The sequence below is a fragment of the Littorina saxatilis genome, linkage group LG6 (assembly GCF_037325665.1).
Source record: "Littorina saxatilis isolate snail1 linkage group LG6, US_GU_Lsax_2.0, whole genome shotgun sequence".
NCBI classification, from domain to species: domain Eukaryota; kingdom Metazoa; phylum Mollusca; class Gastropoda; order Littorinimorpha; family Littorinidae; genus Littorina; species Littorina saxatilis.
In genome coordinates, this window is record NC_090250.1 from 54,165,255 (window position 1) to 54,190,585 (window position 25,331).

Below are 25,331 nucleotides of genomic sequence, written 5' to 3' on the forward strand. Positions count from 1 at the left end.
TGTGTGTTCGTGCGTGCCTGCCTGCGAGCATTCGAGCGATCAATTGTCCCAAAGGCCAATAGTCTCAGAATAAATGCCAGCTAGCTCCCATGGCAATGTGGCCACAAAAAGGGGTCACTGGCATCAGTTTCATGGAGAAAAAAGTTGAAGATTGGAAATGTGAGTGATATTTTCATGGAACAAAGAGTTGAAGATTGGAAATGTGAGTGATATTTTCATGGAACAAAAAGTTGAAGATTGGAAATGTGAGTGATATTTTCATGGAACAAAGAGTTGAAGATTGGAAATGTGAGTGATATGTTCATGGACCAAAGAGTTGAGGATTGGAAATGTGAGTGATATTTTCATGGAACAAAGAGTTGAAGATTGGAAATGTGAGTGATATTTTGGGATTTAATGAGGGTTGTGTGTATTTTGTTTTTATCAAAACCAACATAGTGCATAACCGTTTATATCAGTCTTTGATAAGCACATATTGCGTAAACTAGGATATTAATATGCAAGATCGTTATATCTATGTTTCTAAGTTAATTAACTATTAACTAGTTGTGGTAGGCGAGAGGCAGAATTTACCAGCAAATAGGAAAGTACTGCCGTGACACTCTTGTATTGCAGCTTCGATCTATCTGACTTTCTAATCCTATTTATCTGTTTGTCTGTCTGTCTGTCTGTCTGTCTGTCTGTCTGTCTGTCTGTCTGTCTGTCTGTCTGTCTGACTGTCTGTCTGTCTGTCTGTCTCTCCCTCTCTCTCCCCCCCTCTCTCTCTCTCTCCCCTCTCTCTCCCTCTCTCTCTCTCCCTCTCTCGCTCTCCCTCTCTCGCTCTCTCTCTCTCGCTCTCTCTCTCTCTCTCTCTCTCTCTCTCTCTCTCTCTCTCTCTCTCCCTCCCTCTCTCTCTCTCTCTCCCCCCTCTTTCTCTAGGGATTTCGATGCACCTAAAAAATACTTTGGAGTTAATCAAAATATAGGAAAAATGCTCAGTCTTTGAGAATTCAATTGTCCCTCTCGACAGTTTCCAAAAGGGCAATTGACCTCTGCTTTGCAGGAAATTAGTTGCAGAACCAAAAATTCGGTTCTAACAGGCGCTCAAATCGATTCATTCCTTGGATTTGTTCGATGAATTATAATTTTGTTAATTTTTTGCACGGCAGCAACTCTGTTCAAGAAGAGTGATTTTATTTAAACTAATAGAAAACTCATTGCGTAATGAAATGAGTTGAAATGTTTACTTACCGGTACTATGTCTTTGTTCTGTTGTTCCTCTTTTTTTTTAAGACAATCTTTCTCATTGTTGTTTTATCTTTCTTTAGAACTTTATTCGCTGGGTCCCTTTTACTACGGTATAATTGTTGCTTGTAACGATTTAAAACTCTCGGAACCTTACATCCTTCATCTGGTTATTCCCTACACAGAACTGAAACCTACATCTCTCGTAGGTAATCCCCGCTGTGCTTCTTGTCTATGTATACCCTTAAATTCCATACGCCCTGTGTTTTTCTTTTGAAAGGCTAATTAGACGAATTCCGGATATAACTGTGTCGGGTTTGTATCGGCGTCTTTCCCTTGTTTTCCAAAGAAACGCCGAGGCAAGCTACACGTGACATTATAAGCTTACCTTAGTGTTTCTATGGAAACAAGGGAGAGCAATTCTTCCACACTCCAGCAAATTCCCATCGAGTTATTTCCGGAATGTGTCTATTCTGCCTTCCAAATGAAAAAGGTATCATGAAATTCAAGAGTAAATAGACAAGAACCATTCAATAAACAAAGAAAATGTATGTATCAACCATGTGACCGTGACAGTGTTAATTCCGAACATTGTCCATTCTGCCTTGCCTTCCATACAGACCAAGCCATACGCCATGTTCAAGAATATGCCGTCAGAGGACGGGACGCCACCATTGGCTAAAGAGAACCTGGAGGGTTTCTGCGTGGACCTTGCACGTGCAGTGTCCGAGAAGTGCAACTTTGACTGGGTGGTGCAAGCGGTCAAGGACAACACCTATGGTCAGCCTCAGGAAAATGGCACGTGGAACGGGATGGTGGGGGAGCTGGTTAGACATGTAAGTTTATAGTCAGTGCTGGTCCGTTTGGTCTCCTGACTGAGAGTGCCGATTTAACATTATGTTTCCCTTGATTGTGAGTGTGCGCTCATTTGTAACACTAATATATAAGCTCTAACTTAAATAGATCAATAGATAACTGCTATTTATAAGACCAAAATATAATAGCGAAAGCCATTTTGACATACTTTGTATGTAAAAGGTTGTTCATTTAGCGTTTAATATTAGTGATATCCCTCTTTAGGCGAAGGCTGGTCTTAAAAAAACACATGATTTGTACTATACCATTACACTCGTAAATAAAAACTAAATTGTCATTGTCATAGACATAAACATATTATATAGAACACTTTTTATTGATCCCAAATGAGAATTGAATGTGTCATGCCCCAGGAAGCGGACATGGCCATCGCCCCACTGACCATCACGGCGGACAGAGAGCGAGTGGTGGACTTCACCAAGCCCTTCATGTCGCTCGGTATCTCCATCATGATCAAGAAACCCATCAACCACAAGGCGCACGTCTTCAGCTTCATGGACCCGCTGTCCTACGAGATCTGGATGTGTATCGTGTTCGCCTACATTGGGGTCAGCGTCGTCCTGTTCCTCGTCTCCCGATTCAGCCCCAACGAGTGGCATCTCTCTGGGGAGCACGCCATCACCAATGACTTCAGCATCTCTAATTCCTTGTGGTTCTCGCTCGGGGCGTTTATGCAGCAAGGCTGCGACATTTCGCCTAGGTAACCTTTCTTGCTTGTTTTGTTTTGTTCTGTTGTAAATTAAAATTTCCAATAGCTTAGTATTCTTGTTGGGTTTTTTATTCGTCATTTGCCCATGTAAAGTATTGGTTTGGGTTCGTGTTTTTGGGTTATTTTTGAAAGAGTGTTATTTCTGTTCTTTGTTTCTGTTCGTTTTCCTATCCTTCTTTCTTCCATCTATCCGTCCATCTTTTCGTCCATCTATCCGTCCATCTTTTCGTCCATCTTTTCGTCCCTCTTTTCGTCCATCTTTTCGTCCATCTTTTCGTCCCTCTTTTCGTCCATCTTTTCGTCCATCTATCCGTCCATCTTTTCGTCCATCTTTTCGTCCATCTATCCGTCCATCTTTTCGTCCATCTTTTCGTCCATCTTTTCGTCCATCTTTTCGTCCATCTATCCGTCCATTTTTTCGTCCATCTATCCGTCCATCCATCCGTCCATCTTTTCGTCCATCTTTTCGTCCATCTTTTCGTCCATCTTTCCGTCCATCTTTCCGTCCATCTTTTCGTCCATCTTTCCGTCTATTTTTCCTGTCTTCCTTCGTCCCTTCCTTTTTTTCCATCCATTTGTCATTTTTCTTCCGTTACGTTTTGTTCCTTCCTCCCGTCCATCAATGTATCCTTCCTTCCTTTCTCCCTTCTGTCCATCCTACCGATCAGTATTTCATTAAATCATGGGTATACTTAATCCTCCTTACTCCTGTATCATACTTTCCAGGCACGTACAGAAAACTCAAATGTAATTCTCACCTCTTTCAAATCAATGAGAGTAGCTCATTGTGACAAGAAAAACACAATTATTGAAATCGGCGGTAAAATGAGTCTGGTCCTGTTTCGTTTGTATTCTTTGCACATATCTAAAAGGATGACAACAATAAACATTCAGTTCAAATTTTGTTTGGCATTCCTCTCCATTTTCATGGCAAGACAAATACAGTTGAAACGGGACCCTTGCGCTCATATACCTGAATTAAATGTTTAATACGACAAAGATCATGTCAAACGACCGCCAAAACTAATGTTCTTCCTGGTTCGGGCAAACACAAAACGTCTTGAGTTTGACTGCAATAGTCTGCATATGGCGTGTCTACGATTCATCTCGCAGACTCGAGCCCCGACATTCTCAATCGGTCTGTGGCAGGAATTCCCTGCAGAGCAGTGCGATATGATGGATGTGTGTGGGTGCCCTTCATGCCACGAGTGCACTTAGTGTGTCTTGACGATGGATGGCTTGTGTGCTGACAGTGCGACGAGGCCGGCCCAACATTTTCACAAAATTGGGAGGATAATATCGCTTTCTTGTGATCAATTTTCCAATTGTGTTTTCCCCACGAGCGGCTGTAGAAAGGGACACGCGCTCAGGGACAGGGGGGAAGAACATGAGTAGGCTTTGCTCTACGTGTACGACGTTGAGTGTATTGGAGTAGAAAAGGCCGGAATAGGATACTTCAGGGTCGCCCGTGATTCAGTGAATAGGAACGATAAATGGTTTATGGGTCTGCATATTATTGTCCTCGTTTTAGTGCAGTGTTTGCACTTCCTATTTCCGTTTTGCACTTGATTTGAATGCCATGTGCATTATATTCCTAGACATTTGTAACCGAGTGCCGAAACACTACGATCACCTCGGGAGGCGAAGTGCAATCAAACAGGATTGAAAATGTTAGGGCTAAGAATTAGCCCTATAAAAACTGTTATGCAAACCCGAAGGTTTCCATGAACATACAGGCTATCGGAAACCACCAGACCCCATCACAAACAGAATTCCACAATCAACCGGTGTTGACTTAAAGGCCAACAACTCGGGTGCAGAGTCTGCTGTGAAAGGAGCGGTAGCCTCCCCTGTCACAATCGCCCCCGTTTGAATGAACTTCGTCCCGAAGTTCCGAACCGGGGGACCACTGTCCATCCCAAGTTCGCAGAATGGGAACAGCACGAAAATGTTCAGTGGTCATATTATGCCATTACCTGAACATATCATGCCGAGTCCCATCCTGCTTGCAGCGCCAGATGTAACCGAGTGCCGAAACACTACGATCACCTCGGGAGGCGAAGTGCAATCAAACAGGATTGAAAATGTTAGTGCTAATTTCTTAGCCCTATAAAAACTGTTATGCAAACCCGAAGGTTTCCATGAACATACAGACAATCGGAAACCACCAGACCCCATCACAAACAGAATTCCACAATCAACCGGTGTTGACTTAAAGGCCAACAACTCGGGTGCAGAGTCTGCTGTGAAAGGAGCGGTAGCCTCCCCTGTCACACATTCAAAACAGAGTTCTTATAAAACCTCTACATGGTCACGTCTGCCTGCAGATAATCTCGGATTGTGGAACCTAATAATCCTTGCCCTGTACACGGATGTTGAACACTCCAGTAGTTCCTCGATTCTGTAGAGCGTTTTTCCATGTTATTGGCACATATGATACAAGAGATAAGGAGTTCCTCGGATATAGATTACTCAATGCATTACCGGAAGGAAGAAAGTAATGTATAGAATTAAGTAGAACATGCAGCGAATTTAACATTTTAGAAGGATTTAATTATTGCTGATTGCTTAAACAGAAGATTAAAGGCTGAGTGAAAGAGTAATATGAGTATTTAATATAGAAGAATAAATTATTCACAATGATGCCAATTGTTCATCAGAGCGGTGGTAATAGGAACGAAACGGTAAGGAAAAGAAGAAGAGAAAGTTACGAGAAATGCAGTTTAATTGAAGACTGCGATTTAAGAGGCAGTAACCATTTTTGTTTATTTCGGGGGAAATGGAAGAGAGCGGTTGAGAGAGAGAGAGAGAGAGAGAGAGAGAGAGAGAGAGAGAGAGAGAGAGAGAGACAGAGACAGAGACAGAGACAGAGACAGAGAGACAGAGAGAGAATTGAATTGAATTGAATTGAATTGAAATTTATTTTACGAGGGTGACAGAATAAGCAATGTATACATGCTTTTTTACATCCGGCCCTCGCCCATTGAGGGGTAACAAACAAGAAGAAATAAAAGATAAGTTTAACTATAGTACAAATGACATATTTACCATAATTAACATGTCAAGCAACAAATAAGACATTTTAAGATGCATTAGGATTCATTAGCAATGCTTGAACATTATATATAACATAGAAATATGTGTTTGTATAAAAAAAAAATAAAAAAGAGAGAGAGAGAGGGGGGAGGTTAACTTGATCCACATCATGAAGGCACAGGAAATAGAAAGATATCAACACATCAAAGATAGAGACCCCGAATCGAATAAGTCCATAATTGATTGCTTCTTTCATTGATATCTACCATTATCGCCACCCATTTTATCATCAAGAACAATACCACCGTTCAGTAACTCACTGGAATGCCTTCACCTTTTGAAGATTCGTGTCTTTCAGAACATTTCCAAACAGGGTTCAATGTTCACACTTATTCCCTCCTCACTAAATGTTACCTTTCTTTCTATCTTCGATAACACCATAGTACCAGTTTAACACCAATGCCATTTGAGTGTTCTAAAAAATAAGAATACTGATCTTAGGTATATTGTATTTGTAGGGTTAGTGGTAATTGGTGTGCTTGTTATTATATGAGAACTTAAGTATTGCGGTATCGAATAGCATTAAAATGCTGAAGAGACGATTGACAATAATAACCGACCTACATATTGTATGCGTATTTTTCTTATTGAATGTCCTAACAGTTCTTATTAAATGTGCGTCTTATGGTCGTTTGCAGGCAAGTCTGGGCGCGCCATCTTTTTTTTCTCCATTTTCAATGTATCAATTTTGATGGACATAAAGTGTTGTTATTAGTATTTCTTCACAAATGCTGATGTTTTGCAGGTCGATGTCAGGCCGGATAGTCGGAAGCGTGTGGTGGTTCTTCACGCTCATCATCATCTCCTCCTACACAGCAAACCTGGCGGCCTTCCTCACCGTGGAGCGCATGCTGACACCCATCGACTCCGCTGAAGACCTGGCCAAGCAGACAGACATCCAGTACGGCACCATCGAGTCTGGCAGTACCGCCTCTTTCTTTATGGTGAGTTGAGGAGGATTGGATAGGGTTGGCAAGGTTATGGTTAAACTACACATCAGAAGATACGATTGCTAACTTATCCATGAATGATTCCTGATTTTAAGAGCAGATGGAGCACACATTTCCATCCATTGTTTGATTGTATGGACTATAAATTATCTTATGTCTTATGTCTCATGTCTTCTATGGACAATGCAGGTAGAAAACCAGTGAGTTAACTTACTAACTTGGGCCCTTTGCTCCCAGCGGAGCATAGGCCATTGACGACGTTTCTCCATCGCACTTTGCCCTGGGCTGTTCTGTCTGCCTCTGTCCAGCTGTTGCTCTGCCTTCACGAAACGCCTCCAGCTGTTCCTTGGCCTTCCCCCAATAATGATGGAAAAGAGGAACAGTGTGGTGACATAGCATTTAGCCGCACCTCATCTGGTTTGATGATGAATTGAAAGAGCTTGTACTCAATTACAATAGATAAGTCATTCTCTAGCTTTCTCATTATGCAGCAGTGTAGTTACTGTTTTCTGTTCTCCTTGCAGAATTCCAAGGTCCAGATTTATCAACGAATGTGGGCCTACATGACGTCAGCAACCCCCAGCGTGTTTGTCAAAACGATAGAAGAAGGGATACAGCGGGTTCGAAACTCCAACGGCAAGTACGCCTTCTTGTTAGAGTCCACCACCAACGACTACCACAACCAGCGCAAACCCTGCGACACCATGATGGTGGGGCAGAACCTTAACTCCAACGGATTTGGAATCGCCACCCCTATAGGATCAGAGATGAAGTGAGTATAGAGTGTATATAAAGAGCATAACATGTCTTATTTTTATTGGAATAAGGTGCATATGTTATGACAGCTTCGAATGTTTCACGGGGCACACAGTCAGTTATGAAAATATGGTGTGTACTGAATGAAAAGAAAGAAACGTTATAGTGTGTGCGTCGTAACAATAGGAAGAACCTGGAGGTCAGGCTGGAAACTGCTACTTCTATGATGGGATGAGTTTAGCAATGTGTGTGGCAAGGAAAATGGCCTCGTTAGCTAGATAACTGGAGCTGTGCCTCTTGTATTGAACTTTCAAATATAAGCCATACTTTAAAATCTGACACATATCTCAAGAGCAAGACTGGTTAAATGATTTATTCTGTGTCAGCAAGTTTGTTTCTAGCATTGTTTCTGCGATCTTCTTGCTTGCATTTACTTTGTCAAAGTGAGCCGAGGGGGGGGGATGTTTCTGGAGTCTTTGGCATTTAATGGAGTTCCCGGCACACATGTGCTCGTTTTGAAGTACAAAACTGGATTTGCATGACCTTTCATGAATAAAGCTCTGAATCGACTTCGTTCATACTTTGTACAGTTCTTCATTTGTATTCGAGCCGGAGTGGCACAGTGATTACAGAGCTTGCCTCTCAAGCTGGAGGTCGTGGATTCGATCCTAACCTTGAGCGAATACAAAAGCCGATCTATTCAAGTCCACCCAGCTGGAACTAGGTACCTGACCCTATTCAGGGCCCGGGGAGGCGAAGGCAGCGAGGAAGAGGAAATGGGCACCGTCCTCGTAGAGCTAGCCCGAGAGTAGTTCAGATCTCAAACATCTCGACCAAAAATGGTTATTGTACTAGCTTTACTTTTACCTTTTACATGTGTATTCCAGAGACAAACTGAATTTCGCGGTCCTGGAGCTACGAGAAAAGGGTATTTTGGCCAAATGGGAAAAGCACTGGTGGATTGACAAAGGAGAGTGTGATCCCAAGGCAAGGTCGTCCAAGGTGAGTTCTACTGTCCACCATTGATCCTTACATTGACACGTGAACACATGTGAAGTCGTGGTTGATGGTTCTGGTTGCTCGATTGGTAAGTCAGTTGATTGGTTACCTATTGGTGTGATGCCCCTCACGAAGGATGATGATGATGATGATGATGATGATGATGATGATGATGATGATGATGATGATGATGATGATGATGATGATGATGATGAAGAGGAGGAGGATGAGGAGGAGGTGGAGGATGATTATGAGGAGTAGAAGGATGGTGATGATGATGATGATGATGATGATGATGATGATGATGATGATGATGATGATGATGATGATGATGACTTTGTCTAACAGGAAGGTGCTCAGAGTGCCCTAACGTTACAAAACGTGGCGGGAATATTCTACATTTTGATTGGCGGGCTGGTTACCGCCCTTATCTCCGCTGCCATCGAGTTCTTCTACAAGTCAAAGACAGATTCGTCCAAGTACAAAGTGCGCATAACTCGGGATTTGGTGCCTGTGTTTTTAATGTGTGTTTGTCTGTTTGTTCACAAGTCTTTGTTTATGTTTGGGTTTCTATACGTGTCTGTGTGTCTCATTGACCATGTGTACCTGTCTGTCTCATTGTCTGAGCGAGTGTAAGCCTGTTTGTCTGTCTGCCTGTCTGTCTGTCTGTGTGTCGTTCTGTATGATTATAACTCTATATTTTGACAAATTTAGTTTCATGTTTTCCGTTACTTAATAGAAGTGATTATTTTTGTTTGATTGTTAATTCTAATTCTATTTTTTTCAATTTGAAAAAGAACAAATGAGATCAGTATTCCCCAAGACAAGGACATTACAAATTAACACTGTTGCTTATGGAGGTTTATTCGGGACATCATTAAACAGGTAACGGGTACGAAGTCATACATTGTATCATGTTCAAATTGAATACGATCTTGTTTAAACCAAAAAAATCATCCAAGGAGATGTTCATTTCGAATGTGGGGTGTTTTTTTTCTCGTGTGCGTGCAGACAACGTTTGGCTCTGCGCTGCGGTCCAAGGCCCGCCTGTCCTTCCGGGGTCACCTGGACTCGACGGGGTCAGACCGCCACATGAACGGCAGCAAGCGGTCCATGAACACTGTGCGTGAGAAACTGGTGAGCATGCTGCACGTGCTTCGCTTGTCATCACTGTCACCCGCTTGTGTCTTGTCTAGGAAAGGAATGGGGGGGGGGGGAGTCGAGGTTGGATGTGTGTGTGTGTGTGTGTGTGTGTGTGTGCGTGCGTGCGTGGTGTGTGTGTATGTGGGTGTGGGTGTGTGTTTGTGTGTGTGTGTGCTGATATTTGGTTCAGATGACTCTCTCGATGTTTTTCTTCGGCATACATTATGGCAACATCAAAATATATTTTATTTCGTAAAATAATGAAGTTTGAAAAAAAAATTACTTCAAATTCGTTGGGGGCCACTCAACAAGCCGTGGTTACATCAAGAAGTAAAGTACAAGTATTGTATGTTTGATGATAGTGGCAATTATATAGATGTTTGAGTGAAACCAAAGATGAGCTATTGAGCTCGGTTTGATATGATGTGGAGGGCAACATAACACGATTCCAGTCATTGTTATGTAAACAAGCTTTGGAGATGGAGGATTGACGGGTTGGGGGGGGGGGGGGGGTAGAGGGGGAGGCATCGTAAGGGGAGTTCGTCCTTTTTTCTCCCACAGTAGTTATCATTCTGCAAATGCATTCGCATTGGGCGATAGTTTTAAGAACCATCTTCTAGTTGCTTAAGTCGTTTCTTCAAACACAGAACAATTGTTTCGCATACTAGGATATAACACTGCACCGTGCCATATTATTTGATGCTAAATGACTCGCTATACAAGATAAAATATACGACAAAACGGAAAATTAACCAACCTTTAATAATCGTTTCCTTGCCCGATTGCATAGAGCCTCCGTTACTCCAATGCTGACCATGAACATGTGGACTGTTTGAAAGAGGAGTGGTCACGTGTTGGAGTGAACATTGGCCTGCTTAATAATGACAACGTTTTTAGTTTGACTTTTGAAAACATACAATATACACCCAATTTGAGACCTCAGCCCCGTCGCGATATAACCTTCGTGGTTGAAAACGACGTTAAACACCAAATAAAGAAAGAAAGACCTCAGCCGTAAGTATGTAACACTAGCAACCCTTTTAGCTTTTTGTGGCTTCAAGTATATTTCTTCTCATACGACGATCATTTTTACGTCAAAGGATCTGAACAGGCTTTTACAACAACCGGGCTGCTTCTTGCACAGCATTGTATTTTTGTAAGAAATAACAGCTCAGTTTGACAATAGTGTCAGTTTCTAAATTAATTCAGACACAAATCGACTCTGCACAGAGTGCAACAATGCTGTCAATCTCAGGTCAAAGTTTTATGATGCTCTTAAAAACGTGATCCTATGTAAAAGGTCAAAGTGAAAAAGAGGCTCTTGTAAACGTGATCCCATGTAAACGTTCAACGTAAAAAAAAGGTGTTCTTGTAAACTTTATCCAATGTAACACGTAAGAAAGAAAAGATGTTCTTGTAAACTTGATTCCATGTAAAAGGTCAATGTGCTTGCCCTTGAGTAGCTGTAAGATTCTGTGATGGCTTATATAAATTCTGGAGGATGTAATTTTGGTGCTATAAAGAACCGACGCGCTCACAAAACAAAACGAACACTAGAATTGGAAAATTAATTAAAGTTTATTGTGAATATGTCGATGTCATAGTAATTCAGAATCAGCTCATAATATCAATATATAAAAGGCTAAACATAAATCTATGGAGAGGCTAAGTAACCTATATCGGAGCGTGGCGGAAAAACTAATCTAAGTTTAGAAAGTGAATTAAAGCTAAAATGTGAAGTAGAAAGGACTAGCTTGAGTGAGAGTGTAGAACAGTAGAGTGTGAAGCGTGGAGCATGGAGCGAGAAGCGCGGAGCGAGAAGCGCGGAGCGGTGAGCGAGAAGCGCGGAGCGGTGGAAACTGATAGAAAAGAAAGAACTAAACTTAGAATCGAAACATCAAACTAAACATCAAAGGTGTCCTAAAAACATAAACATCAAAGATGGACGTCAAAATGGCGGCCGAAACAAGATGGCGGCAAATCAATAAAAATCACCAAGACAAAAATATGTTAGAAAAACCCTACATAGAATAAACGTAGGACACAGAAACGGAAAGAAAACAAAGAAACGGACAGAAGACACAGAGACGGAAAGAAGACACAGAAACGGACAGAAGACAAAGAAACGGACAGAAGACAAAGATTCAAAACTAAAATTACACGAATTCGGTAAATAAAGAAACATAGTCAGAAATGGATACTCGCCTTTGACAGCATCAATAATCTAAAACAGACTCAAGGCGAGCAACTGAACCTGAACTACAAAATAACTTAAAAACAAAACTGGAGGCTGGCAGAAAACACTGGGCCCCGGAACAGAGCAAAAAAATCTATCTATCCTAAAACATCTTGTTCCGTGAACGGCTTCCCAGTAAGTGACGACGAATACAGGCTATCCACCACAGAGGTGAACTAAAAATACTGCGCGTTACTACAATATTACTGTTGCAAAACATGCGTCCCGTGCTCTCCGGGGAAAACTCCATAGGCTGTCCAGCGTGAGCCATACAGGCACATGAAATTAATATCAGAAAAACGCCGGCCACACTACCTTGTTTATAAATTAGTTCGTTACAATATTTAACGTCATTAAAACAAAACAAAGTTCGTACCAGGACGCTCATACTTAATAAAGAAAAATAAAAGATAAAGAGCGAGCTAGACCCGCACGCGAACCTACAGAGGTGGCTGCAAAATGGGAACAAATAGGGACAAAAGTAAAATAAGATAATAAAAGTGAAAGAACAAAAAGGGGAAGCCACCACCACGGAAAGTCGCATGCGAGTCAAGCTAAAAGCATGACAAAAAAAACACAAGCAAAACAAAAAGAATCTAAATACACAGAAGGCTCCTTAGCAGGGGCATTCACATTCCCCCCTCGAAGACATCTTAGTCTTTACAAAAGTCGACATAAAAAATCAACAAAAATCATCGAATACATGCGTGGTTCAAAAACAAAATCCGAAACATTACAGAATCCTTTTGGCATTATCCAAAACGTAGCTGTTCGAAACGCACTCTCATACGTGGTTCAAAATACAAAAATCCGAAACGTTACAAAATCCTTTTGGCATTATCCAAAACGTAGCTGTTCGAAACGCACTCTCTATGAGTCTCAATCTAAAAAATCACACGTGTTCTTTCAACAAATGTAACATCATATTTCGTCGGTCCGTCACTGTCAACATATCGTGTCAACATTATTCTTACACCTTTACATAACCCGCAACTCAGTATGAAAGACTGTAGTCGCAACCTACAAAAGAATACAAAAGAAAAACATCTTCAGTCTTCTTAATCATAAGCACAGGCATCCGCACGCGGGAAGGACTAAACAAAACCGATTCATTAAGCGCTTGCCTCTGTCAAGAGCTTTCGTTCCAAAATGCGGAACCAAAAACATATATACAAAATGGAGAGAAACCACAAAGTCACAAAAAAAAATATTTGCATTAAGACGAAATTTTCTCCCCAAATCAAAACAGCGCCACCTGTCAAAAAAGGCGAACGGATTACGTCAAACCAAAACATGCACAAACGGTCTGTCGAAAACAGTAAAGTTCACTGGGAAAGTCATTGAGTGTCCGGGTCTGCCTTCACCAGCACGGTCAGCTTAGAGATGGGGCGCCAGTAGTAGAAAGTGGAATGGCTCGTCTTCGAGGTGACCTTGACAGTCTTCAGCTTGCAGGTTCGCACGAGTCCATCGTCGCTGGGGCGAACCTCCGTCACGAGTCCAAGAGGCCAATCTGCTCTGCATACGGCTTCGTCACGTAGCACGACGACATCTCCGACAGCAACGTTACGTTGGGGAAGAAGCCACTTTCTTCTTCGTTGTGGTCTTCTTCGTTGTGGTCTTCTTCGTACTGGTCTTCTGGTACTGGTCTTCTTCGTCGTGGTCTTCTTCGTCGTGGTCTTCTTCGTCGTGGTCTCCTTCGTCGTGGTCTTCTTCGTCGTGGTCTTCTTCGTACTTGTCTTCTTCGTCCTTTCCATGACATGGAGGGCGTCGGAGATTCTGGGTTCGGCGAGTGTCGTGCGATATACGGAAGCGACTGATTCACCTTCGTACTCGCTGAGACAATGTTCTGTTAGAGACACGTGCATCACGTCATGGACAGACTGTTTTGGCGACACTTGTCCCAGTATCGTCCAACCCAACGGTGTGAGAACGGCGTATGGGTCTCCCTTGATGACTCTCTCTGGCATGAATAGCTCTGCATGATCGTAGCCAATCAACAACCCGGGAGTGCAGCCTTCGAGCAACGGGGGAATCTCGCTGGCAATATGACTCAAATGCTTGATGTTACGAGCAGTCTCTGATGTTGGTATGTTCTCAGTGTCATTGGTGAGATGGTCCGTCGTGTAGAGCGTTTTCATGTTGTGGGAAACATTGGAGTTGAGGGCCTTGACACACAATCCGGTCACTCTCTGACATTCGATATGAGTGTTCTGAGAAGTCATAGTGTTCAGCCTCAATGACGCTGGCTCAGAATGAGTGTTCAGCTTGTCACTCAAAGATTCAGTAACGAAGGAGATGCAAGACATGGTGTCAAGCAGCGCGTATGTCGTATGCTCTACCGTGGGATTCTCTTTCGTCGAAACTCTGACCGGAACAATCATGGTAGCTCTGACTGGTCTGTCTGACTTGTTGGTCGTCGCGAATGCTGATCCAGAGGCAGAAACACGGGCATCTTGACTGAGACAGACAAACCTTGAAGAATCTGGCGGTCCCCGGGCATTCCGTTGCTGATTGGGAAACTTCTTCCTGTAGCTAGGCGCTCCATGCAGCATAGTGAGATGTGGGCCTTGGCACTTGTCACATATCGCCCTAGTAGTGCAGTCTACACTTCTATGGTCAGTCTTTCTGGCACAGGAGAAACACAAGGACGTTTCGTACATGAAGTGTTTCCTGTCCTCAACGGGAATCTCATCGAACCTCTGACATCTGAGTAGAGGATCAGAAAAGGAGCTGGTCGGAAAACGAACGGTACAAAAGGGACAGACTTCGTCGCAGTTCGTACTCAGGACAGTTTGAGCGTGGTGCTGACATCTGTCACACTCTTGACATGCAGATGTAGTAGAACAATCCGTACTGTACGATGTTTTCTTGGAGACTGCTGAACTGGCGGTCTGTGAGGTGGAAGAGGCGGCAGATTTGCTGGAGGAGAAAAGGGGCTCGCAAAGGATGTCTGCCTCTGTCTTGATGAAAGCTGACAGCTCCTCAAAGGTAGGGTAGCGTTTCTTCTCGTTCTTGGTCTTGTTTACTTTCCGCACCCAGTTTCTCACCAACCAATCTGGAAGCTTGCTCATGAGTGTCTTGTGATAGGCTTGGTCTTCCAGATTCTGTAGCTGGCCTATCACTCGGCTCGCCACAAGGCATTGTCCAAGAAAGTCCGAGAAGGCGCGGAGGGCTTGTCCATCTTTGGGTTTGATTACTGGCCATGCATCTAGTTTCTCTCGGAAGGCTCTGGCAACGACGAAAGAACTGCCGAACCTTTCCTCCAACGTCTGAAGGGCCTGCTGATAGGCCTGGGCATCCCTGATCAGAAAGAGTCCCTTGACCGCATCCTTCGCCGGACCGTCCAAGTACTTCTCCAAGTAGAGGAGCTTTTCCTCTGCAGAAACGCCCTGCCGCTCAATCAAAAGAGTGAATGAGGACCTCCAGAGAGGGTACGTCAAAGGATCTCCTGAAAACGTAGTGGGCTCCTGCGTCGGTAACCTGTTGATCAGGAGAGCCTCAGCTAGAGTACGAGCTAGGGCAGAACCCTCGGAGAGCGCTGGTTGGCCTTGCATCTGAGGAAGGTATGCATCTTGCCCGTAGTAGTCTGAAGGGCTCGTGACCGGAGCCTCTTGAAAACCATGCTGTGTGTAGTCAGTGTCAGGAGCAAAGCTTGCAGCGTGGTCATATTGCTGCGTTTGCATGGGAGGATGCATGACAGAAGGCCCATATGCAAAGCTTGGCACATAGGTCGGAGACTCTCGGGAGGTCATGGCAGGAAAAGGACCAGGGAAAGGCCCGGGAAAAGGTCTCGCTGATGGATTGAGGGATTTGTGAGGGAAACGGGAAGGCGCGTAGATCTGGCGAGGACGATCTTCGTGGCTTGGAATCTCAGCTTTGACAAACTGAGGCCGAAAGGAGGTCGCGAATTGGCCTCCGACTCTTGTCGTCATCGTGGTGGCTGTAGTCATCGTCGTAGTGGTAGGAGCCGTGGCTGTGACCGCTGCTGGAAGTGGGTGAAAAGCGGAGACAGGTTGAGCAAGGGTCCTGGAGATGCCTCGAAGAGCGTCGCGGATATCCTCGGCGGCCGACTGGAGATGTGAAGGGGCATAAGCCCTGACCTCCGTGGGCTTCTGAAGTGACGGGAGTCCAGGCTTGGCTGCCGCAGGCTGATGTTGCCCAGAGACGAGGGTGTTGGTTCCCGGCTGGTGACGCGGGCGGGCGTAGGTGTTGGCTGCCGCAGGCTGATGTGTATCTTGTGTGTGCTGTGTGTGCCTATCATACCCTACCGCCACATCTCCTATGCTCTCTGTGTGTGTACCTACATGCAGGGGGTTGTGAGTACCTAGGTACCTATCAATGGGGCTGTCACGAGGTAGTTGGGGCATGAATCTTTCTCTAGCCCTTTGCTGGTCTTCTATGTCAGTTTTAAGGATCTTAAAGACTTCATGCTCTTCCTGCATCTTGCCTTCTCTCTCCACCCTCTCTAGTGCAGCCTTAACTTCCTTTTCCTTTTTCTTCCAAGCTAACCTTTCATCTTGAGCTTCTCTCTCCAACTCTCTTTCAAACTCTGCCTTCTTCTCTGCCGCCAAAGCTTTGGACCTAGAAGCCTTCTCCTCTAAAAGCAAAAGAGTCTCTTCTTGTCTAGCCCTTTCATCTGCGACCATTTGCTGGGACCTAAATCTCGCTGCACTAACCGCCAAAGCAGCATCTAGAGAAACCTCTCTAGCACCTCCAGAAGCGACTGTGGAAGTCACGTCCGAGCTGGAGGCGTACGGGTCTAACTTGGGAAAGAGACTGTGATATTGTTCTTTGAGCGTCTCCGTTTGCATGTGCATATCGCTCAAATCCTCTTCTATAGCTACATCACTTTCAGCCACTTGACGAAGCCTCGAGTTCGCTACATTCAGCTCGTCTATGTGCTCACAGAGGGTTATTTTATGAGCTTTAAGGACTCTCCTTTTGTCTGGTGTTTCCCTAAAGGCTGTGCACAACTCGCTGATCATAATCTTATGAGCTCGGCTCATGGCCCAGTACTTGTCTGACAGTTCCCTAACCTCAGCATTAAGTCTAGCCCTAACAATGGCGGGGCCTCTTTCTTCTCTACTTCGTTGAGCGAGATGCTCTGCACTTGCAGCCTGTTGGGAGGGCTCAGTTCCTAAACCTTCCTGTGTAGGAGAATGTTCAGCTTGAGAGGGAAAGTTATCTGAATTCAAAGTGTCTTGGGTCTGAGTGGGTTCAGCTAGAGACTCTCCCTGAGCGCCATCACGGTCGCCTTCATTCTTACGACTATCAGTGTCCGAAGCAAAATGTTCATCCCTCTCTACCTTCAAAGTGTAAGGGGATAGCTCGGCACTCTCATGAGAAGGTAATTTCTCATCCATACTTTAAGTCAAGTGAAAACGTAGAGGTTAACAAAGACTTGCGAAATATAGAGAAACAAAATTCAAAACGGCACACCTCGGGTCACTCACTAGAGGGGAAGAAAATACGAAGTACGAAGTGTGCAATGCTATGGTCAACAATCCTAAAATAATGCCTAAGTTGCTCTGCTCTGGGCCCGACAAAAATAAATTAAAATATTGTTCGCTAGATACGAAACAGTTCCTTTAAGACAAAAGGTTCATGATCTCTTCACAAGATTCGTAAGGATAAGAAGTTCAAAAGTCAGTGGCCCTAATCACAGGCCTACAAAAGTTCATAAAGTTCTTTGTCGAAAACAATCCAAAATGTTCCAAAAAATATCAAAGTTTCCACTGTGCTTGCCCTTGAGTAGCTGTAAGATTTTGTGATGGCTTATATAAATTCTGGAGGATGTAATTTTGGTGCTATAAAGAACCGACGCGCTCACAAAACAAAACGAACACTAGAATTGGAAAATTAATTAAAGTTTATTGTGAATATGTCGATGTCATAGTAATTCAGAATCAGCTCATAATATCAATATATAAAAGGCTAAACATAAATCTATGGAGAGGCTAAGTAACCTATATCGGAGCGTGGCGGAAAAACTAATCTAAGTTTAGAAAGTGAATTAAAGCTAAAATGTGAAGTAGAAAGGACTAGCTTGAGTGAGAGTGTAGAACAGTAGAGTGTGAAGCGTGGAGCATGGAGCGAGAAGCGCGGAGCGGTGAGCGAGAAGCGCGGAGCGGTGGAAACTGATAGAAAAGAAAGAACTAAACTTAGAATCGAAACATCAAACTAAACATCAAAGGTGTCCTAAAAACATAAACATCAAAGATGGACGTCAAAATGGCGGCCGAAACAAGATGGCGGCAAATCAATAAAAATCACCAAGACAAAAATATGTTAGAAAAACCCTACATAGAATAAACGTAGGACACAGAAACGGAAAGAAAACAAAGAAACGGACAGAAGACACAGAGACGGAAAGAAGACACAGAAACGGACAGAAGACAAAGAAACGGACAGAAGACAAAGATTCAAAACTAAAATTACACGAATTCGGTAAATAAAGAAACATAGTCAGAAATGGATACTCGCCTTTGACAGCATCAATAATCTAAAACAGACTCAAGGCGAGCAACTGAACCTGAACTACAAAATAACTTAAAAACAAAACTGGAGGCTGGCAGAAAACACTGGGCCCCGGAACAGAGCAAAAAAATCTATCTATCCTAAAACATCTTGTTCCGTGAACGGCTTCCCAGTAAGTGACGACGAATACAGGCTATCCACCACAGAGGTGAACTAAAAATACTGCGCGTTACTACAATATTACTGTTGCAAAACATGCGTCCCGTGCTCTCCGGGGAAAACTCCATAGGCTGTCCAGCGTGAGCCATACAGGCACATGAAATTAATATCAGAAAAACGCCGGCCACACTACCTTGTTTATAAATTAGTTCGTTACAATATTTAACGTCATTAAAACAAAACAAAGTTCGTACCAGGACGCTCATACTTAATAAAGAAAAATAAAAGATAAAGAGCGAGCTAGACCCGCACGCGAACCTACAGAGGTGGCTGCAAAATGGGAACAAATAGGGACAAAAGTGAAATAAGATAATAAAGGTGAAAGAACAAAAAGGGAAAGCCACCACCACGGAAAGTCGCATGCGAGTCAAGCTAAAAGCATGACAAAAAAAACACAAGCAAAACAAAAAGAATCTAAATACACAGAAGGCTCCTTAGCAGGGGCATTCACAGTCAATGATAAAATATGTTCTTGTAAACTTGATTCCATGTAAAAGGTCAATGATAAAAGATGTTCTTGTAAACTTGATCCCCTGTAAAAGGTCAATGATAAAAGATGTTCTTGTAAACTTGATCCCCTGTAAAAGGTCAATGATAAAAAATGTTCTTGTAAACGTGATTCCATGTAAAAGGTCAATGATAAAAGATGTTCTTGTAAACTTGATTCCATGTAAAAGGTCAATGATAAAAGATGTTCTTGTAAACTTGATTCCATGTAAAAGGTCAATGATAAAATATGTTCTTGTAATTTTGACCCCATGTACAATGTCAATGATAAAAGATGTTCTTGTAATTTTGACCCCATGTAAATACCTGGACAGATCAATGGCAGTGAAAATATCGTGTGTCGGAAAAGGAATGTATATTTTATTGTTTTGATCGCTTTTTAAAATTGGTGCACGTGTTAAACCTCAACACATCAACGAGTGTCTTTGTACGATTTTTTTTCTTCTCTTTTTTCTTGCAAAACGTTACTGCAAAAGATGTTTTATATGTATAAATTCCAAAATATGCTGTAAGTGCATACACGGTAAGGAATTATTTACCTTTGTGCTTTTCTGTGCCGCCATTTGGATTTGTGCAAAAAAAAACTTTCCTTGGATTGTGTTCTTTTTTTATTAATGTATTCCTGTTCCTGCAAGCAGACATTATAAAAGCGTATAATATTCGATATTATGCATCTATATAATTATTTTATGTTTTCAATAGTTACATTCTACAGTAATAACCCAAGGGTTTTGATACTGAAAAAGCATTTAGATACCAACACGGTATTTGTTTGAACAAACACAAATATATGAAGCACATAAAACAATGGCTTTAAATACTACAAGTTTTTTGTGAAATTAACATTGCACCAAGGTTCTGTAATTATCCATAAATGCAACAAATGGCTCTTACGGGTGGTACTCCAGAGACATTCACATATGTTTCGATTAAATGTATAATGGTGATAAAGCTGATGACATTTTTTTAACGCGGTTATTTTTGCGAAATTAAAAGAAACATATCATAAAAAGTTATGCCTAATTCGTTAAGTGACTTTAATGTGTATACTAGTACACGATACAATTTATCTATTTCAGAATTATATTGATATTTATGAAAGTGTAAGCTTTTGTTTATTTGTTAAAAGATCTTGGAGGTAAGTGGTGTTATAAATTCACACTGCCCTAGCTGTTCATTGCACTCTGGACTCTAATGTTCTGTTGTTTTGCCTATCCGTTTGGTCCATGGTGCTGATTGTGTGTGTGTGTGTGTGTGTCTGTGTGTCTGTCTGTCTGTGTGTGTGTGTGTGTGTGTGTGGGGGTTTCTGTGTCTGTGTGTTTCTGTGTGTGCTTTGATAACTGTTTGGAAATGTTATTGGTTTTGTCAGCTTTGTGAAATTTGATATTGACTCTGTCTCTTCCTAAAATGTGTGAGCTTTGATATTTTCGTTGCACTTTTATTTTTTAAATATGACGTTTCATTAGACAAAAAAAGTGGTATTGACTCTTTAAACTTATTCCAATTTAGCACTGCTTTTTAGCAACAGTTTGCTTGAAATACGTGTATCAGAGTGTGTGATCCATCACAGGGACATTTGGTAAATGACATTATATACACATTACGTGAAGTTAACATGTCTATTGCATGGGTAGTATATGGCAAGCTCTTATTGAATAGTTATTACATGTTGGATAAAATATCCTGTAGTTGATGCATATAAACAAGATTTATTCCGAGAACATGGGGTTGCATATGTTGTACATCAGGGACAATTGAGACCACACAACAAGCTAAGCTTATACTAAGTGTGGCTACATATGTAGTAAATAAGAATTATTGTTCATGTGCTATCGACGGTCAAAAAAGTACTAATACCCTTGTTAGAAATGTCAAACAAAATAATACATTGAAACATTTAATCATATCCTGCTGCAACTTTTTTTCTTTCTTTATTGGTTTTAAAAATCAAAAACATTTTCGAGACACATCACGGCACTCCCTGAAGCAATTATTTACTGGGTTTTTTAATTCTAATTTGTGTATACTTTTTCCCAAAATTGTCTGCGATTTTCTTGGGACAGCTTGGAACTCATTTTGCTTATTCTTTACACTTTATTATTTTCAGTATTCCTACACGGCTCCTACCCAGGTTGGTGTGGACACTTACGAAGATGCCAATACTCACACGGAGGTGTAGGGGACGAAAGAACATGCTTGAAGTTTGAGAGTCACTGTTGTCAGCATTCACAGTATCTGTGTTTCGTTTAAGATGACTCACAGCACTGCCAGAACTGATGACTTACAGTTATAAAAACTGCATTATCATTGTAATTTGTCAATGTCAATTTTTTTTCAAACTTTATTATCATTGTATATATGACATTACATGTCATATTTAAAAAACAAAATGACATTCTGCAAGAGGGGAAACTACTCCAGTGTATCTTCTTCAGTCACTCTCATCGTACTTCAGAAATGTGTAACACTTCGTATTTGTTTTGTATATTACCTCTTGGAACAAAAATGACACATCCCATCTTTAGCAAGTACTCGTGAAAGCAAATGTCATTTGTAAACATGTATATTTATATTCTACTAAGATAAACGCAAGCAGTCTGTTCATTGTTTCAAATACATTTGTGACCCTCCACCACGGAATGAGTCGCATGTCACCTTTGCATGATTTTCATATTTTTACATTTTCCAAAAGAGTATTTTATGCTCTATCCAGTGGTGAAAACCGTTTTAGAAAAGAGCGAACACTGTTTGAGTTGTAAGCCTGTGACTAAGGTGACCCTCACACTGTTACCAGACACTCCCCGGACTTATATTAAACCTAGCGCAGAACCGCGCGAGGTGACATGCGACTCATTTCGTGGTGGAGGGTCACATTTATCATTATTAAAACGTTACATTTTGATACAGTTAATACAGTTAGATGAAATGAAAATTCTATTGTACATATTTCACCCTTGCAGACATCATGTACTTGTATTTGTTCACTACAACTGTCAAGACATTTCTTGTAGTTTATGGTACCATGAGTTGCTACTATAGAACATTATCAATCTCTCTGCAGTGTGACGCTTGGTAAACGTTTCTTTTGATTGAATGTGTAGAATACAGAGTGTTTATTTTTCATTTCGGAAGTCGCTCTGTTGTCGCCACACTTAACATTATAGAAATATATGCTAGTAAACGATGTTAAATAAAACAAAAAGTGCATATTTGTAGCTTTCTCAGTATGAAGATTGTAAATATCGATCAGGTATCTCACACGAACACGAATAATGTATTTGACATAGTACGTAGGTGGGTTTTTTAAATCTAAATTCCCCAATTCTGCCGGACTTTTTCATAGCTCAGTTTGTCCTTTCCTTAAACACGAAGATAAAGCTTTCATCTTTTCATCATAAATATATGTTTGTTGTGTGTCGTGCTCGTCCAATTTAAAGATCAGTAGATCGAGATTCTAGTGAGTGTTTGTTTTGTCAAACGTTCCATAACCTCACCAATACTGTGTTTTTGACTCTTGTCGTTTTCTCGCTCACCGTTTTTGGCTGCATATTAGGGCCATCTCTGACTGTGTGAACGGGGCGTGCATTGCGTGTTATTGTGGTGTAAATGTCATGCTATCTCGATATAAACAAATCCCTAAGTCTGAAACTGCTTCTGTGCCAATGTAAATTGCTCTCTACATGTTACACTTGGATATAAGATTACATATCTGGTCATAGTGTAATTCAATCGTTGGCCTATTAGTTTTGAGTAGAATGTGTATAACTAAAATTAAAAAAAAACTAAAACATACATTGTTGTGTGCTTGCTGCTTTACTCATTAGTCTTATTTTGGACACTAATTGCCCAACAGCAGGTTTGATAATTAGTCCCAGTGGTGATACTTTTGAGAAATCAGTACATTCGATCAGATGAGCAATCTCGATGTTTGCTGTCTTTTCAGATATGCCACTCTCTTAAATGACGAAGGTGTCTGTTTTTAGTAACAATATAACATGACGTCAAAACACCGGTGACAATGAGGATTTACGTTTTAGGTTTCTAGTTTAGCTACCGTGAGGCTGTCAATAATGACATATTTTGGCTTTTGGAGACAAAAAATCCGCTCAAATAAGCTTGAACTGATTTTATGACATTTTCTAGCTGTATATGCTTTATGTGAATAGCTATGCTTCTTTTAGATGTGTTTGAGCATGAATGTTACGTGTTTGTGTGTAAATAATTCATAATACTGGCGTTATAAGTTTATTGTACAGATTTCGGAGATGACTTACACTGTGTGTTATGATGTTGATAAGTGTGCAGAAGTAAAATAATTAATATAACACTGTTTTTACATCGTACATCGTACAATGTGCTGCCATTTAATAACTCGATACATTTCATAACGAGATGGTATTATTCGTTCATATGCGCCTAATATTGCCTCTGATCTATTGTATATCATGTGCTTAACGAATTCTCGTTTCTGCTGCTTTAGTTTGTGTAGCTGCCTTGTTTAAAAACAATGTTGTTGCTTTTTTGGTAAGTTTACCATCATTGTTTTCGGTGTATCATCTTAATGGCACATTCAAAAATAATTATTACGCATCTCTCTCCTCCCTACGCACCCCCGCCTCTCTCTCTCTCTCTCTCTCTCTCTCTCTCTCTCTCTCTCTCTCGTCTCTCTCTCTCTCTCTCTCTCTCTCTCTCTCTCTCTCTCTCTCTCTCTCTCTCTCTCTCTCTCTCTCTCTCTCTCTCTCTCTTTTCTAAATCTCCCGTCACTAACGAACACTGCGCTGTACATAGCAACCATTTGGCATAAAACATTGTATTTGCTCATTACCATCATTACGTAATAGTGCTCATCTGTGCAATTGTCCATGTACATTTTCATCCCTGTTCATATTTGCATGCTGCTTTTTTGTAGCAGTACACACACGCTGCAGAGTCTGTTTTGGATGTAGTTAATATTTGTGCTTCAACGTGTTCAGATTAGTCTAGTCGGCCTGCAAGAACGCCAGGTGATTGTACACAGGGTGAGAAAAACAAAAACAGAAAAAAGCAACGCACGTTTTACAAAACTCTACTCCCACAGAATCACTTACCCCCACCCACCCCCTCCCCCCCCCCCTCCCCCACATCCAACTAAAAAAAAATCAATAAACTCTCCGGAATGCACTTTGCCCGAGCAGCGATGGCCAACAAGGTTACTTCCCTTTATGCTGTGATAGGCTACGAGTTGTCCGACTTCCCCTCATTTCCGGTTCTCTTCCAGTTCCACGGCGCATGCGTATTGATTTCAAAGGGAGAAAGCGATTGCTCGGTGTTTCATGTGACAGGATTCCTTCCCCTTGTTCTCCGATCCTTTCCTGTTATCGATTAGTTCCCTTGTTTCCCTCTTACTGCTATTTGTACCTTTATGTTTGTCATTTCCCGGCCTGGACGGACGCAGGGTGGCAGGTTGAAACATCGAACTCAATCTGTTCGGTTACCGTTTTATGCGCAGACTTAGCACAGCTCATTATGTTGCACTTATTGGAAAAGCGTTTAAAAACAATAGAAAACACGGGGCTGATTTGTGCGCATGGACTTAGCATAGTTCATTATGTTGCACTTATTGGAAAAGCGTTTAAAAACAATAGAAAACACGGGGCTGATTTGTGCGCATGGACTTAGCATAGTTCATTATGTTGCACTTATTGGAAAAGCATTTAAAAACAATAAAAAAAAAAACACGGGGCTGATTTGTGCGCATGGACTTAGCATAGTTTATTATGTTGCACTTATTGGAAAAGCGTTTAAAAACAATAGAAAACACGGGGCTGATTTGTGCGCATGGACTTAGCATAGTTCATTATGTTGCACTTATTGGAAAAGCATTTAAAAACAATAGATAACATGGGGCTGATTTGTGCGCATGGACTTAGCACAGCTCATTATGTTGCACTTATTGGAAAAGCCTTTAAAAACAATAGAAAACATGGGGCTGATTTGTGCGCATGGATTTAGCACAGCTCATTATGCTACACTAGCTTTTTAAAAAATAGGTACAGAGCTGCTTTAAGAATAAAAACAATATAAAACAAGAGATAGACAAGGATCATCAGTAGTTGAATTGAACCGAATACACGTATTTTCCTTAGAAATCGTTAAACAA

At 41.7% G+C, this 25,331-nt stretch overlaps 1 protein-coding gene across 2 annotated transcripts in view; it reads left to right on the forward strand.

Annotated features, from left to right (window-relative positions):
• Positions 1–21,807, forward strand: part of LOC138969535 (glutamate receptor-like) — a 134,339-nt gene extending 112,532 nt beyond the window's left edge. Inside the window, exons 10-17 of one of the 2 annotated variants that reach the window (XM_070342362.1) lie at positions 1,845–2,060; positions 2,454–2,800; positions 6,651–6,849; positions 7,380–7,627; positions 8,499–8,613; positions 8,959–9,096; positions 9,622–9,732; positions 21,300–21,807. In XM_070342362.1, coding sequence (XP_070198463.1) covers positions 1,845–2,060; positions 2,454–2,800; positions 6,651–6,849; positions 7,380–7,627; positions 8,499–8,613; positions 8,959–9,096; positions 9,622–9,732; positions 21,300–21,371 — 1,446 coding nt within the window. In that variant the 3' untranslated portion in view covers positions 21,372–21,807. Of the gene's footprint in view, positions 1–1,844; positions 2,061–2,453; positions 2,801–6,650; positions 6,850–7,379; positions 7,628–8,498; positions 8,614–8,958; positions 9,097–9,621; positions 9,748–21,299 lie in introns of both variants that reach the window. The other variant, XM_070342361.1, reaches the window with a different exon arrangement.
• The last annotated feature ends 3,524 nt before the right edge of the window (positions 21,808–25,331 follow it).